Source organism: Chroicocephalus ridibundus, chromosome 1 (genome assembly GCF_963924245.1).
Source record: "Chroicocephalus ridibundus chromosome 1, bChrRid1.1, whole genome shotgun sequence".
Lineage (NCBI taxonomy): Eukaryota > Metazoa > Chordata > Aves > Charadriiformes > Laridae > Chroicocephalus > Chroicocephalus ridibundus.
In genome coordinates this window covers 9781451-9797957 of record NC_086284.1, presented here as the reverse complement: position 1 = coordinate 9797957, position 16507 = coordinate 9781451, and the positions used below count along the sequence as shown (strand labels likewise).

Below are 16507 nucleotides of genomic sequence, written 5' to 3'. Positions count from 1 at the left end.
GCTGTGGGGCCGGTGTGGGGCTGCAGGGCTGTGGGGCCGGTGTGGGGCTGCGGAGCTATGGGGCTGGCGTGGGGAGATGAGGCAGAGCTGTGGGACTGCTGTGGGGTTGCAGAGCCATGGGGCTGCTGTGGGGCGATGGCTGCAGAGCCGTGGGGCTGGCGTGGTGCCGCAGGCCCTTCCCGCCCCCCCCCCCACGCCTTTTCCCCGCCGCCCCCCTGAGACCCCCCATTCCTGCCCTGCCTCCCCCTCCCCACCTCCAGCAGCGCCCGCTCCCCGGAGCCCTCAAACGCTTCCAGCTGCTGCTCCCGACCATTCCCACCCCCGCACCCCCACCCCAGCCCCACTGCGCCCCTCCCACCCCAAAGAATCCGGGGGTCCTGCCAGAGCCCCACCCATGGGCTCACTTGGCGGGGGGGGGACGGGACGTGGGGGCTCCCTGAGAGGGGGCTGAGCATCGCAGCAGGATGGCGAGGGGCCACGGACACTCCCCCCCCCCCCCCCCCCCACCGCCGCCCCGGCTCCGCGCCTGCAGCTGGCTGCTGCTTTCCAGATGTGCTTGATATTTTTCCAGATGTGCTTGATATTTTTCCAGATGTGTTTTTTTTTTCCGTGGGGCTGGGCGGGGAGCAGCCCTGCGTGCACCCCACCCCGGGCAACAACACCCCCACCCCGCTGCAGCCCTGGGCCACCAGCGGTGGCTTTGGGCTGTGAACGTCCCCTTGCCCTGCTCACCCTCCCCCCCCCAAAAAAAACCTAGAACCCCCCCATTCCCATCCCCACCCCACCCCCCCCCCCCCAGCACCCCCCACACCGGTCTCTCATTGTCTCTACACCCCCCCCCCCCAGCTCTTTTGCCAGTTGGGCAACGCCGTGGGCAACCGGTTCTGGGCGGCCAACGTGCCCCCCAGCGAGGCCATCGGCCCCAGCAGCAGCAGCGGCGACCGGCGGCGCTTCCTCCTGGCCAAGTACCGGGAGGGCAAGTACCGGCGCTACCACCCGCTCTTCGGCAACCAGCAGGAGCTGGACAGGGTCAGTGGCACCCCCTTCCCTGCCTGCACCCCTGCCTGCACCCCTGCCTGCACCCATGCGTCCCTGCCTGCACCTCTGCATCCCTGCCTGCACCCCTGGATCCCTGCCTGCACCCCTGCCTGCACCCATGCATCCCTGCCTGCACCCCTGGATCCCTGCCTGCACCCCTGCCTGCACCCATGCATCCCTGCCTGCACCCCTGGATCCCTGCCTGCACCCCTGCCTGCACCCATGTGTCCCTGCTTGCACCCCTGCCTGCATCCCTGCATCCCTGCCTGCATCCCTGCCTGCACCATGTATCCCCACCTGCACCTCTGCCTGCACCCCTGCCTGCACCCCTGCATCCCTGCCTGCACCCCTGGATCCCTGCCTGCATCCCTGCCTGCACCCCTGGATCCCTGCCTGCACCCCTGCCTGCACCCATGCGTCCCTGCCTGCACCCCTGCCTGCACCCATGCACCCCTGCCTGCATCCCTGCCTGCATCATGTATCCCTGCCCGCACCCTGCTGGTGACATCCCTGGGATGGGACACAAGTGGCTTCGTTCCCAGGCTGGAGACCCCAATCCCAGGCAGGACCCCCCTTCCCACATCCAACCCCCCCTCCCCCCCCCATGACAATGGGGTGTCGGGGGGGGGGGGGGGCGGGGAGCACCCCAGGGTGGCCAGCACCCATTCCCGATGCTGGCCGCGGGCAGGCGGGAATGCCAGCGTTCGGCATTCCCAACTCCCCCATGGCTCCGGTGGCCACCCGGACCACCCCCCCCTCCCCGGCTCCCCACGGCGTGCCCCCCCCGAAGGCGGCCGCCTTCGGGGGGGGCACGCCGTGGGGAGCCGGGGAGGGGGGGGTGGTCCGGGTGGCCAGTGGAATTCGCATGTGGGCTTGTTTGTTTTCCTGCTCCGAAGCCGGCCCGCCCCGGATGACTTCACCCCGGGCGCTCCTTCAGGAACGGGAATTCGCCGCCCAGTTCCCAACTTTTTTTTTTTTATTTTTTTTTTTTAATTTTTTTTTTTTTTCTGTCTGGCTTCTCCCCGTATTCCAAGTTTTTTTCTTTCGGGAGGCGGAAGGGTGGCGGGGGGTGGGGGGGGGGGGGAAAGGATTTGATCCTCGGGAGCCTTCGGCCTCGCTCATCGCCGCCGCCGTCGCCGTCGTCTTCTTCCTTCAGGCTCTGTGCGTGGCCGTCACCACCGGTGACCTGGCGGAGACCCAAGCCCTGCTTTTCTGTGGGGCGGGGGCGTCCTGCCCCACCGGCGACCCCCAGTGCCCCACGCCGCTGGCCCTGGCCCGCAGGAGCGGGCAGAGGCTGCAGATGGAATTCCTGCTCCAAAACAAAACCTCAGGTAAGGGCTGACCCCCCCCATCCCCCCCAACCCCTCGAAGGGCTCAAACCCCCCCCCACCCCCAGCATCTCCCGGGGGTCCCGAGGCGGGGCGGGGGGGGGCACAGGGATGTTTGGAGCTGGTCCCAGTTCCGTATCGTGCCCCACCAGCTTCTTGGTAGGGGGGGGTCCCTGGTTGCCGGGCTCAGTGCTCCCACCCCCCCCACCCCAGGAGAAGGGTTTTGGGTGCCCCCTCCCAGGAGCAGGGTTTTGGGGACCCCCCCCTCAAGAGTTCAAACCCCCCCACCGGCATCTCCTGGAGGGGGGGGGGGGACGGGACAGGGGTGTTTGGAGCTGGTCCCAGTTCCACGTCGTGCCCCACCGGCTTCTTGGCAGGGGGGTCCCTGGTTGCTGGGCTCTGTGCCCCCCCCCAGGAGAAGGGTTTTGGGGACCCCCCCCGAGGGCTCAAACACCCCCCCCCCCCCCCCAGCATTTCCTGGGGGTCCTGGCGGGGGGGACACAGGGGTGTTTGGAGCTGGTCCCAGCAGCTTCTTGGCAGGGGGGTCCCTGGTTGCCAGGCTCATACCCCCCCCAGGAGCAGGGTTTTGGGGACCCCCCCTGGAGGGCTCAGAGCCCCCACCAGCACCTCTTGGGGGTCCCGGGGGGGGGCACATGGATGTTTGGAGCTGGTCCCAGTTCCACATCGTGCCCCACCGGCTTCTTGGCAGGGGGGTCCGTGGCTGCTGGGCTGTGTGGCCCCCCCCCCCCAGGAGAAAGGTTTTGGGGCCCCCCCCCCCCGCCCACGTCCAGGGGGTCCCCAGGCGGACAGGGGTCCAGCCTCCCCCCCCCGGGGATGCAGGCGGGTGCTGGCGGGGAGGGATGGAACCGCCTCTCCCGCCCCCCCTAAACGCGCCCCCCCCGCCCCCCCCAAAGCCCCTCTCGGGGTGGGCTCCCAGGGAACCGATCCCATCCGTGCCCCCGCCCCGGGAAGCCGCCCCCTCCCTCCCCCCCCCCCCCGCCTCCCCCCCGGCGGGAGCTGGATTTGGCCCCAAATCGGGGCCGGCGCGGCCGTTGCAGACGCGGCAGCAGAAAAAAAGGGGGGGGGGTCTGCGGGGAGGGGGGGGGGCGGGGGGGGGCGGAGGAGAGGCCCCGGTGAACCTGTGGCGACCTAACCCTGAGCCCGCCCCCCCGCCGGGGGCGGCGCCGGGGGGGACCGGGATGGCGGGGGCGGAGCGGGCCGGAGCCGGGGGGGGCTTTAGGGGGGTCCCCGCGCCCCGACTCTGCTGGGACCCGGAGGGAAGGGCGGGATGCGGGGAGGGGGGGGGCACGGCCGTGGGATGCGGGGTGCGGGAAGAGGGATGGGGGATGTGGGGTATGGGATGCGGGATGGGGGCTGAGTGATGCGGGATGAGGGATGTGGGATGGGGGATGCGGGAAGTGGGATGCGGGATGGGGCATGCGGGATGCGGGATATGGGATATGGGATGCAGGACGCGAGATGTGGGATGTGGGATGAGGGATGCAGGATTTGGTGTGTAGGATGCAGGATGCGGGATGTGGGATATGGGATGCAAGATGGATGTGGGATATGGGATGAAGGATGCGGGATGGAGGATGCGGGATTCGTGATGCAGGACACGGGATGCGGGATGCGGGGTGTTGGATGGGAGATGGGGGATGAGTGATGCGGGATGGGGGATGAGGGATGCACAATGCGGGATGAGGGATGTGGGATGCGCAATGCAGAATGTGGGATGCGGCATGCACAATGCAGAATGTGGGATGCGGGATTTGTGATGCAGGACACGGGATGCGGGATGCGGGATGCAGGATGTGAGATGTGTGATGCGGGATGCAGGATTCGGGATGGAGCATACAGGATGCAGGATGGGGGATGTGTGATGCGGGATGCAGGATGCGGGATGTAGGATGGGAGATGGGGGATGAGTGATGGGGGATGAGGGATGCACAATGTGGGATGTGGGATGCGGGATGCACAATTCAGGATGCACAATGCAGAATGTGGGATGCGGGATTCAGGATGCAGGACACGGGATGTGGGAGGCAGGATGCAGGATGTGAGATGTGTGATGCGGGATGCAGGATTCGGGATGGAGCATACAGGATGCAGGATGCGGGATGTGGGATGCAGGATGGGGGATGTGGGATGAAGGATGAAGGATGCGGGATGCAGGATGCGGGATTCGTGATGCAGGACACGGGATGCGGGATGTAGGATGGGAGATGGGGGATGAGTGATGTGGGATGGGGGATGAGGGATGCACAATGCGGGATGTGGGATGCGGGATGCACAATGCAGAATGTGGGATGCAGGATTCGTGATGCAGGACACAGGATGTGGGAGGCGGGATGCAGGATGTGAGATGTGTGATGCGGGATGCAGGATTCGGGATGGAGCATACAGGATGCAGGATGTGGGATGCGCGATGTGGGAGGCGGGAAGTAGGATGCAGAATGCAGGATTCAGAATGTGGGATGCAGGATGCAAGACGCGTAATGTGGCATGCAGGATGAGGGATGCGGGATGCAGGATGAGGGATGTGGGATGCGGGATGGGGGATGGGGGATAGCGGATGAGTGATGCGGGATGAAGGATGCACAATGCGGGATGCAGGATGCGGGATGTGCAATGCAGGATGTGGGATGCGCAATGTGGGATGCGAGTTGTAGGACGGGGGGATGTAGGATGCAAGATGCAGGATTCGGGATGCGGGATGCAGGATGCGGGACGCGCAATGTGGCAGGTGGGATGCAGGATGCAGGATGTGTGATGCAGAACATGCGATGAAGGATGTGGGATGTGCAATGAGGGATGTGGGATGCAGGATGCAGGATTCGGGATGCAGGATTCGGGATGCAGGATGCAGGGTACAGGTTGTGGGATGTGGGATGTGGGATGTGGAACCTGCGATGAAGGATGTGGGGTGTGCAATGAGGGATGTGGGATGCAGGATGCAGGATTCAGGATGGAGGATACAGAATGCAGGATTCAGGATGCAGGATATAAGATGTGGGATGCAGGATGTGGGATGTGGGATGCACAATGCAGCACGTGGGATGCGGGATGTGGGATGCAGGGATACAGGGTGCAGGACGCGGGATGCGGGATGCCATCCTGGTGGATAAGCCTGACCCCACTGACCCCCCCGTCAGCCCCGGGTCTGGGTGCCCCCCGGCCGTGCCATGGTGGGGGCTCACGGTGCTTTTGGGCTCCTCCTCCTTGTGCTGAGCCGGGGGACACCCAGCCGTTTTGGCCGGGGGGGGGGTGGGGGGGTGGTGCAAAGTGGCCGGTGCCACCACTACAGCCCCCGTCCAGCTCATCCCTTCATGTCACACCAGCAAAGAACCCAGGGGGGGCGACGTGGACTGCTGTCACCCCCCCCCCCATCCCTGACCCAGCTGCACCCCACTGCAGGCCATAGCCGCTGGGCCCCCCCAGCCGTGCAGAGGGGGTTTTTTCTTGGGGGGGGGAGGCTGTACAGGAGGGTTTCAGCCCCCACCCCCCACCATGACAGGTTGTCCCCCCCCGTTTGCAGAGGCGCCGCGGCTGGAGGTGGGGGGCAGCGAGGAGAAGCCCTACTGGGTGCCCCCGCCCTCCGTCACCCACAACGGCTTCCTCTACAAAACCCCCTCCATGGCCAAGCCCGTGGGCGAGCGGAAGGGCCAGGAAGGTTTGTGGGGCTGGCAAAGAGGGGGTGCGAGGGGTCGGTGGAGGCCGGGGGGGGGGGTGGGGGGGTGGGTCGGGGGGGGTGATGGTGGGTCGGTGGGCGATGAGGAGGTTGGGGGGGTGGGTGGGCGGGGGGGGGGGTGGGTTACACCGTCCCCAGCTCCCCAGGGTGACGCAAAGGCATCGGGGAAGGTGCATCCGGCTGGGTTTGAGGGGGAGGGGAGCGGGTGGGCACCCGGTGGGTGGTGGGGGTCGGGGGGGGGGGGGGGGGGCTGGCCAGCAGCGTCCCTGTGCCGCGCAGAGTTCAGCCGGCGGTGGTGCGCGCTGCAGGACGGCGTCCTCAGCTACTACGAGAGCGACCGCAACGCCGTGCCCAACGGCGAGATCAAGGTGGAGGAGATGGTCTGCCTGGTGAACAACCCCCCCCACGCCCACGGGTGAGCCCCCCCCCCCCCACCACAAAGGCGCCCCCCACCCCCCACGGGGACGGGCACGCCGGGGTCTCGCTTGTGGGAAGGGTGGCATGGTGCTGGGGGGGGGGGAGCGGGGGGCTGCTGGCCGCAGGCCGCCGCTGGCCCCTGTGGCGTGGGTGGCAGCACGGAGGATGCTGACTCTGCAGGGAGTCTGTGTAACCCCTGTGTAACCCCTTTGTATCTGCTTTGTAACCCCTTTGCAGCCCCTTTATCACCCCTTTCTATCCCCTTTGTATCCCCTTTGTAACTCCTTTATATCACCTTTGTAACGCCTTTATAACCGATTTGTATCCCCTTTGTAACCCCCCCTTTTGCAGCCCCTTTCTAACCCCTTTCTATCCCCTTTGTAACCCCTTTGTAGCCCCTTTGTAACCCCCTTGTAGCCGCTTTGTAACTCCTTTGCAGCCAATTTATAACCCCTTTGTATCCTCCTTGTAACCCCTTTATAACCCCTTTGTAACCCTTTTGCAGCCCCTTTCTAACCCCTTTCTATCCCCTTTGTATCCCCTTTGTAACCCCTTTGTAGCCCCTTTGTAACCCCCTTGTAGCCGCTTTGTAACTCCTTTGCAGCAAATTTATAACCCCTTTGTATCCTCCTTGTAACCCCTTTATAACCCCTTTGTAACCCTTTTGCAGCCGCTTTACAACCCCATTCTGTCCCCTTTGTATCTCCTGTGTAACCCCTTTGTAGACCCTCTGTAACGCCTTCATAAGCAATTTGTATCCCCGTTGTAACCCCCCCTTTTGCAGCCCCTTTGTAACCCCTCTGTTGCCCCTTCACACCCGCCTTGTATTCCCTTTGTATCTGCTTTATAACCCCTTTGTAGCCCCTGTGTAACCCCTTTATAACCCCTTTGTAACCCCTTTGCAACCCCTTTGCAGCCCCTTTATCAGCCCTTTCTATCCCCTTTGTATCACCGTTGTATCCTCTTTGTAACACATTTGTATCCCCCCCAATTTGTATCCCTTTTGTAACCCCCCTTTTGCAGCCCCTTTGTAACCCCTTTGTAGCCCCTTTGTAACCCCTTTGCAGCCAATTTATAACCCCTTTGTATCCCCCTTGGAACCCCTTTGTAACCCCAGTGTAACCCCTTTATAACCCCTTTGTAGACCCTTTGTAGCCCCTTTGTAGCCCCTTTGTACCTCTTGTGTAACCCCTTTGTAACCCCTTTGTAGACCCTCTGTAACGCCTTTATAACCAATTTGTATCCCCTTTGTAACTCCCCCTTTTGCAGCCCCTTTGTAGCCCCAGTGTAGCCCCTTTATAACCCCTTTGTAGCCCCTTTATAACCCCTTTGTAGCCCCTGTGTAGCCCCTTTATAACCCCTTTGTAGCCCCTTTGTAGCCCCTTTATAACCCCTTTGTAGCCCCTGTGTAGCCCCTTTGTAGCCCCTTTATAACCCCTTTGTAGCCCCTTTGTAGCCCCTGTGTAGCCCCTTTGTAGCCCCTTTGTAGCCCCTTTATAACCCCTTTGTAGCCCCTTTGTAGCCCCTTTATAACCCCTTTGTAGCCCCTTTGTAGCCCCTTTATAACCCCTTTGTAGACCCTTTGTAGCCCCTTTTCAGCCCCTGGCCATCCCCTGTTTGCCGGCACTGGGGGGATGTTCTGGGGCCGGGGGCCGCGGCGGTGGGATCCCAAACCTCCCCAACCTTTGGCGGATGCTCCGCGGGGCAGGGCGGGCTGCTCCGTCCCCGTGCCCCGCACCGTTCAGCCTCCCCTTTTCCCCCCTTCCTTTTCCCGCAGGTTCGAGAGCACCTTCGAGGTGTACACGGAGTCGGAGCGGCTCTACCTCTTCGGGTCGGAGAGCCCCGACTCCGCTCGGGAATGGCTCAAGTCCATCGCCAAGGTGGCCTTGGGGGGAGCTGGGGGTGGGCCGGGGAGGGGGAAGCCGAGTGCCCGCGGCGCTGACCCGTCCCTTCTCCTCCCCGCCTCAGTCCTTCGTCCACCCCCGCGCCGAGGAGCTGCTGGCCCTGGACTTCGAGCGCTTGGGCCGGCTGCACTACAAGGGTGGCCTGAACCTGGAGCGAGCCAAGGAAGGCTGGTTCGCCCTGGCCGGCTCCGCGCTCCACCTCTCCTGCCCCGACGGCGAGCGGCAGGAGCCCCTCCAGCTGCGCAAGCTGCAGGAGCTCTGTGCGTGCCCTCAACCCCAGCCAGCACCTTGGGGTCCCCCACGTCCTGCAGCACCCAACGTTGGGTGGGGAGGGGGTGGGGGTGGATGCTGCTTCCGTGGAGCATGGGATGGGATGGAGGTAGAGATGATGGAGATGGAGACGGAGGCGGGGATGGAGGTGGAGATGGGGATGGAAGGAGCTGGAGATGGACATAGGGATGGAGATGGGATGGGGACGGGGATGGAGATGGGGACGGGGATGGAGATGGAGATGGGGATGGGGATGGAGATGGGGATGGAGATGGAGACGGAGGCGGGGATGGAGGTGGAGATGGGGATGGAAGGAGCTGGAGATGGACATAGGGATGGAGATGGGATGGAGATGGACATAGGGATGGAGATGGGATGGAGATGGAGATGGGGACGGGGATGGGGATGGAGATGGGGATGGGGATGGAGATGGGGATGGGGATGGGGATGGGGATGGAGATGGGGATGGAGATGGGGATGGAGATGGAGACGGAGGCGGGGATGGAGATGGAGATGGGGATGGATGGAGCTGGAGATGGACATAGGGATGGAGATGGGATGGAGATGGAGATGGGGATGGAGTTGGAGATGGGGATGGATGGAGCTGGAGATGGACATAGGGATGGAGATGGAGATGGGATGGAGCTGGAGATGGGGTCGGGGATGGAGCTGGAGATGGACATAGGGATGGAGGTGGAGATGGGATGGAGCTGGAGATGGACATAGGGATGGAGATGGAGATGGGGATGGAGATGGGGATGGGCATGGAGATGGAGATGGAGATGGAGATGGGGATGGGGATGGGGATGAGGATAGAGATGGGGATGGAGATAGAGGTGCTGCTGCTCTTCCTCCTCTCCATCCTCTTCTCCATCCCTGGAAGGGCACTGCTGGTCCCCTTTGGGCTGGAGCTGGACCTGTTGGGGCTGTGTGGGGCTGAGGGTGGCTGGGGGACCCCACATGCCTGTGGGTGACGGCCTCTCTGCCTTCCCTTCCAGCCATCCAGGGGGACAACGAGGTGCTGGTGCTGGTGGAGAGGCGGAGGTGAGAGCAGAGGGGGTGTGTGGGGGGTGTGAGACACCCCCCCAGCAAAATATCACACCCAGCCCAATTCCCCCCCCGTCCTGGTGCGCGATCACCCTCCCCACCGTGACTGGGGACCCCCAAAAGAGAGCCGGGACCACCCTCAGGCCCTTCCCGGGGATCCATGGTGGGGTTTTGAGGCGGGGGGGGGGGGGGGACTGTCCCCCCGCTGAGGCCGGCGTTGCCGGCAGGACGCTGTACATCCAGGGGGAGAGGAAGCTGGATTTCCTGGGCTGGGTCCACGCCATCCAGAAGGCCGCGGGCAGCGCCGGGGACACCTTGTCGGAGCAGCAGCTGACGGAGGCCGACGTCCCGCTGCTGGTGGACCGCTGCATCGACTACATCACCCAGTGCGGTAGGTGCCGTCGCCCATCGCTGGGGGGGTCGGGTCGAGCCCATCAGCGGCTGGGGGTGGGGTGGGGGTGGCCGGCTGAGACCCGACGCACTCGTGACACCGGTTGCCCTCCCTCCTTGAGATTCCACGCCAGCTCCGTGGGAGGAATTTGGCCGGAGCAGGCCTTTGGCTCCAGCCCGCAGCTCCGCGGCGGTCGCGGCAACACCTGCAGGGTGGGAAGGAGCCGCGGCGCTGGCTCCCTGCCGGCGGCATCTGGCCATGGAATCATGGAATAGTTTGGGTGGGAAGGGACCGTTAAACGCCACCTATTCCAACCCCCTGCCCTGGGCAGGGATGTGTTCCGCTAGATCAGGTTGCTCCAAGCCCCGTCCAACCTGGCCTTGGACACCTCCAGGGATGGGGCAGCCACAGCTTCTCCGGGCAACCTGGGCCAGGGGCTCACCGCCCTCAAAGTGAAAAATTTCTTCCTAATATCTCATCTAAATCCGTCTTCTTTCAGTTTAAAACTGTTCCCCCTCATCCTATCGCTACAGGCCCTGCTAAAAAGTCTGTCCCCATCTGCTGGGAGGACGGGCTGAGAGACTTGGGGGGGTTCAGCCTGGAGAAGAGAAGGCTCCACGGAGACCTTGGAGCCCCTTCCAGTCCCTCAAGGGGCTCCAGGAAAGCTGGGGAGGGACTCTGGATGAGGGAGGGGAGCCATGGGACGAGGGGGAAGGGTTTTCCACTGTAAATGGGGAGATTGAGCTGAGATCTCGGGCAGAAATTCTTGGCTGTGAGGGCGGTGAGCCCCTGGCCCAGGTTGCCCAGAGAAGCTGTGGCTGCCCCATCCCTGGAGGGGATCAAGGCCAGGTTGGCCGGGGCTTGGAGCAAGCTGGGCTGGTGGGAGGTGTCCCTGCCCAGGGCAGGGGGGTAGAATGAGATGATCTCTAAGGTCCCTTCCCACCCAAACCATTCCATGATTCTGTGATTCCACGATTCTACCTTTCTTATAAGCCGCCTTTAGGAACTGGAAAGGGCTGTAAGGTCTCCCTGAAGCTTTCTCCTCTCCATGCCGAGAAGGCTCCAGGGATGGAGATGGGGAGCCAGCGGGTGGGAAAGGGGGCCGGGATGGGTGGCCGTCCCCCACGGAGAGGGTCTCACCCGCACGGGCTGTGCCGCAGGGCTGACCTCCGAGGGCATCTACCGCAAAAGCGGGCAGAACTCCAAGACCACCAGCCTGCTGGAGGTGCTGCGCCGGGACGCCCGCAGCGTGCGCCTGAAGGAGGGCGAGCACCAGGTGGACGACGTCGCCAACACCCTCAAACGCTTCTTTCGCGACCTCGGCGATGGGCTCTTCACCGGGCGGTGGGGCCAGGACTGGCTGCGGGCGACGGGTGAGCCCTGGGGGGGGGACTGCTGGGGGGGCTGGTGGGACCGAGGGACCCACGCTGACCCTGGGGTAGCCCCGTGCTCCGGCACGGCTGGGGCTGGGGCAGGGCAGAGAGCCAGACCCCCCTCACTCTGTGCTTCTGGATCGGGCCCCTGAAAATCTGGGATGGGGACACCCCATGGGAAAACAGCTGGGAGCTGCGGTGTGCAGATCTGGGATGCTCCGGCCCCCCGGAGCTGGGATGCTCTGACCCCATGATGCTGGGATGCTCCAGCCCCACAGAGCTGGGATGCTCTGACCCCGTGGTGCTGGGATGCTCCGACCCCATGACGCTGGGATGCTCCATCCCCACAGAGCTGGGATGCTCTGAGCCCATGACACTGGGATGCTCCAGCCCCGTGGAGCTGGGATGCTCTGAGCCCATGACACTGGGATGCTCCAGCCCCACAGAGCTGGGATGCGCCACTCTTGTGGAGCTGGGATGGTCTTGTCCTAGGATGCTCCATCTTCGTGGAGCTGAGATGCTCTGGCTGTGGGATGCTCAGGTCCCACAGAGCTGGGATGCTCCAGTCTTGTGGAACTGGGATGCTCCAGCCCCGTGGAGCTGAGATGCTCCGGTCCCTTGGAGCTGGGATGCTCTTTCCCTGGCATGCTCCTGCCCTGTGGAGCTGGGATGCTCCAGCCCTGGGATGCTTCAGCCCCATGGAGCTGGGATGCTCCGACCCCATGGTGCTGGGATGCTCCAGCCCTCCGGAGCTGGGACACTCTGCCCCTTGGAAGTGGGATGCTCCAACCCCATGGTGCTGGGATTCTCCAGCCCCCCGGAGCTGGGACACTCTGCCCCTTGGAACTGGGATGCTCCAACCCCATGGTGCTGGGATGCTCCAGCCCCCCGGAGCTGGGACATTCTGCCCCTTGGAACTGGGATGCTCCAACCCCATGGTGCTGGGATGCTCCAGCCCCCCGGAGCTGGGACACTCTGCCCCTTGGAACTGGGATGCTCCAACCCCATGGTGCTGGGATGCTCCAGCCCCCCGGAGCTGGGACACTGTCCCCTTGGAACTGGGGTGCTCTGGCTCTGGGGTGGTCCAGCCCCATGGAGCTGGGAAGCACTGGCCCTATGGAGCTGAGATGCTCCAGCCCTGGGATGCTCCAGCCCCCTGGAGCTGGGGTGCTCCAGCCCCAGTGGTGGGACAGAAGGGTCCGAGGTGGGGTCTGGAGAAGGGATGGTGGGGCCGTGGGTCTTAACCTCACTTCCCCGCCCGCTCCGCGCTCATCCTCTCCCTCGTGCCCCTCTCGCAGCGCTGGAGGATGAGGAGGAGAAGATCGGCGAGTACCGGCGGCTCCTGGACACCCTCCCCACGGTGAACCGGGCCACGCTGAAGGCGCTCATCAACCACCTCTTTCGGTACGACGTGGACGGCCAGTCCCATGGCATGGCCGAGCCTGGGGTCCTCAAGCCCCCGTGGGGCATCTCCCCAGCTGCTGTGGGGTCCTGGGATGGAGGAGAGCCCTCATCCCTTGGCTCACATCCCAAGCAAGGAGCGGGATTTGGGGTCAAGCTGTGCCCAAAGCCGAGCATCACGTCCCAATGTGGGGCACATTCCCCCTGGCAAGGCTGAAGAGGGGGTCCCGGGGGGGCTGCGGGGCAGGAATCGTAACGGGGTTCCCCGCAGGGTCCAGCTCTTCTCCGGGGAGAACCAGATGAACACGCACAACCTGGCCATCGTCTTCGGGCCCACGCTCTTCCAGACGGACGGGAAGGACTACAAGGCAGGCCGCGTGGTGGAGGACCTCATCAGCCACTACGTGAAGATCTTTAACGTAGGTTCACCCCCCTCCCACCTCTGGCACTGCTCTGGATCAGGCCGATGTGTGGACATTCCCAGGGGATGGGGAGGTGGAAGGAAGAAGAAGCTGGATCTAATCTATCTGCGGACATCTCCTTGCTTTGGAGAAGAAGGGATGGGGGTCCATGTCCTTGCAAACCTTGGGGACCCCCAAGCATGGAGGTGCTGGCACTGCTGGGCAGGGGAGCAGATTCCCCTGGGGACCCGCGTCTGCTGCTGCGGTGAAACTTAAGGGTGATGTGGTCAACCCTGATGGCTCCATGGGCTCCTCTTCCTTGGCAGGTCAATGACCAAGAGATGAAGAAGCAGCAGGATGAGATCATGGCCATCATGAAGATGCGGGAGGCAGCGTCCAGCGGGAAGCAGGTGGGTCCTGGACATGGGAGACCTTCCTGGGGCACCAGCTTTGCATGGGGACCTCACTCCAGCATCTCCTGGAGATGCCCCAGGCAGGGGGTGTCCATGCTGCGTGGGGGCATTTAGCCCCACGTGGGAAGCTGCAGGTTGAAGTGCTTTCCCGTTGCCCTCCAGCAAGCCGGGGACTTCATCTGCACTGTCTACCTGGAGGAGAAGAAGACGGAGGCAGAGCAGCACGTCAAGGTGAGTCGTTGGGAGGAGGACACAGAGGGGACAGTGACCCCCCCTGTTGCATGCCCAAACCTCTGTGGTGGCACGGGGTGGCTCTGAGCTGGCCCCTTTGCAGCACGAGGGTGGCACAGACCCAGGCACCGGCTGATGGAGACCTGTCCCTTCCCTAGAATAGAATCATAGAATCATAGGGTTGGAAGGGACCTCTGGAGATCATCTAGTCCAACCCCCCTGCCAGAGCAGGGTCACTTCTGTCACTTCAGGGTCACCTCTGTCCCTTCTGTCCAGATCCCGGCCACCATGACAGCTGAGGAGCTCACCTTCGAGATCCTGGACAGGAGGAAAATTGTCATGAAGGAGAAGGACTATTGGAGCTGCTTTGAAGTCAACGAGAGGGAGGAGGCAGGTTGGTGTGGGGGAGCGAGGGCGGTGGGGATGGGGACGGGGACGGGGACAGGGACGGAGATGGGGATGGGGATGGATTTAGAGATATAGAGATGGAGAGGGAGATCGTGATGAAGATCGAGATGGGGATGGAGATAGATGGGGATGGGGATGGGCATGGCGGTAGGGATGGAGTTGGGCATGGGGATGGAGGTGGAGATGGAGTTGGGGATGCAGATGGAGTTGGAGATGGGGATGGAGATAGGTATGGGAATGGAGGTGGGGATGGGAATGGGGATGGAGCTGGGCATGGAGATGGAGGTGGAGATGGAGTTGGGGATGGGGATGGTGGAGATGGGGGTGGGGGTGGGAATGGAGATGGAGATGAGGATGGAGGTGGAGATAGGGATGGAGATGGAGATGGGCATGGGGATGCAGGTGGAGATGGAGTTGGGGATGAGGATGCAGATGGAATTGGGGATGAGCGTGGGGATGGATATGGGGATGGAGATGGAGGTGGAGATGGGGATGGGGATGGAGATGGAGATGGGGATGAGGCTGGGGATACGGATGGAGATGGAGGTGGGGATGGAGATGGAATTGGGGATGGGGATGGCGATGGAGACGGAGTTGGGGACGGGGATGGAGGTGGAGATGCAGATGGAGATGGAGATGCGGAGGGGGATGAGAAGGCTCCCATGGGGACTGCCCCAGGGAGAAATGCTGGGATGAACTCCAGGCGCTCGGGAGAGGATGGCTGTGATGCCGCAACTTTGCTCGCCGTGGCCAAGCGCCGCAGGTGGGCTGGTGGTTTGGGCCAGGACCCAAACCTTAGGGCTTCAAACGCCTCTGAAGCTTGGCGGGGCTGTCTGGGCTCTCCGGCCACCAAAGGGAACAGCCCCGGGGTGCCCGTGGACATCCCTGAAAGCCTCCGCTGAGCAGTTTTGGTCCTCGCCAACTCCACGCCGTCAGTCCCACCTCCCCTTTTCCCCCCCCGCCCGGAACCCCGAGCTCAGCCCAGCACCCCCCAACCCCTTACGAAAACAGGAGGATCCTCAGGCTGCGCGGGGGCTAAAATGCGCCTCGAATGGAATATTCACCTCCGAACTCGCACGCAACGCGTGACTCGCCCTTCGCTCGCGTGGCGGCGAGCGTGTTTGACGTACCTCCCCGCATATTTTCGCCGGCACGCGTGCGGGGGTCACAGGGGCTGCCCGCGGTGGCGGCGGCCGGCGTGTTGTGGAACACCCCCCCCACCCCCCCCGCCCCGTGTTTCGCAATGGCGGGCGCTGGCGGGCGCTGGCTCCTCAGCCACCTTCCAGTCCCCGCGGGTCACCCAGCGCGGGCCGAAAGTCCCCTCCCCAGGGGACAATTAGCGAGGGGGAACGAGCGCCATTAAAAGGCAGCAGCGGCGGCGGCGGGGACAGGCAGGACCGTCCCTTGGCAGGCTCTGGGGACCCGTGTGTCACCCCCTCCTTGGTGGGTGGCAGCCCCCGGTGGGCTGCCTGACCCCGACTCTCCCCCTTCCCGACAGAACGGCCCCTGCACTACTCGGAAAAAGTGCTGCCCATTTTGCACTGCCTGGGGACGGAGAGTTACCTGGTGGTGAAGAAGCAGATGTCCATGGAGAACATGCTCATCTACCTCGGTGAGGGGCTGGGGGGGGCCGGGAGCTGGCAGGGAGGGGAGGGAGGGGGCTGGATGGGATGGGGATGGGATGGGGTGGGGATAGGGATGAGATGGGATGGGGATGGAGACGGGATGGAGTGGGGTGGGATGGAGTGGGTTGGGGATGGGATGGAATAGATGGGGATAGAACGGGATGGGGACGGGATGGGATGGGGATGGGGATGGGGATGGAGATGGGATGGGACAGGGATGGGATGGGGATGGGATGGGGTGGAAGTGGGATGGGGATGGGATGGGCATGGAGATGGGAATAGGATGGGATGGGGACAGGGATGGGTTGGAACGGGGATGGGATAGGATGGGCATGGGGTGGGAATAAGATGGGTTGGGGTGGGGACGGGATGGGATGGGGATGGGAATAGGATGGGATGGGGATGGGGATGGGATGGATAGGGATAGGATAGGATGAGGATGGCATCGGATAGATGGGGATGGGATGGGGATGGGGTGGAATGGGGATGGGATGGGATGGGATGGGATAGGGATGGAATGGGGATAAGGTGGGATGGGATGGGGACAGGATGGGATGGAGATGGGGACG

At 63.6% G+C, this 16507-nt stretch overlaps 1 protein-coding gene across 1 annotated transcript in view; it reads left to right on the top strand.

The window, feature by feature from the left end:
- ARAP1 (ArfGAP with RhoGAP domain, ankyrin repeat and PH domain 1) overlaps positions 1 to 16507 on the top strand; it is a 61267-nt gene that overhangs the window by 31352 nt on the left and 13408 nt on the right. The window contains 15 exon segments of the mRNA XM_063328026.1: positions 847 to 1029; positions 2195 to 2369; positions 5905 to 6039; positions 6337 to 6472; positions 8252 to 8354; positions 8443 to 8638; positions 9647 to 9692; positions 9923 to 10086; positions 11247 to 11459; positions 12758 to 12863; positions 13132 to 13279; positions 13588 to 13671; positions 13837 to 13905; positions 14182 to 14299; positions 15812 to 15925. Coding sequence (XP_063184096.1) covers positions 847 to 1029; positions 2195 to 2369; positions 5905 to 6039; positions 6337 to 6472; positions 8252 to 8354; positions 8443 to 8638; positions 9647 to 9692; positions 9923 to 10086; positions 11247 to 11459; positions 12758 to 12863; positions 13132 to 13279; positions 13588 to 13671; positions 13837 to 13905; positions 14182 to 14299; positions 15812 to 15925 — 1990 coding nt within the window.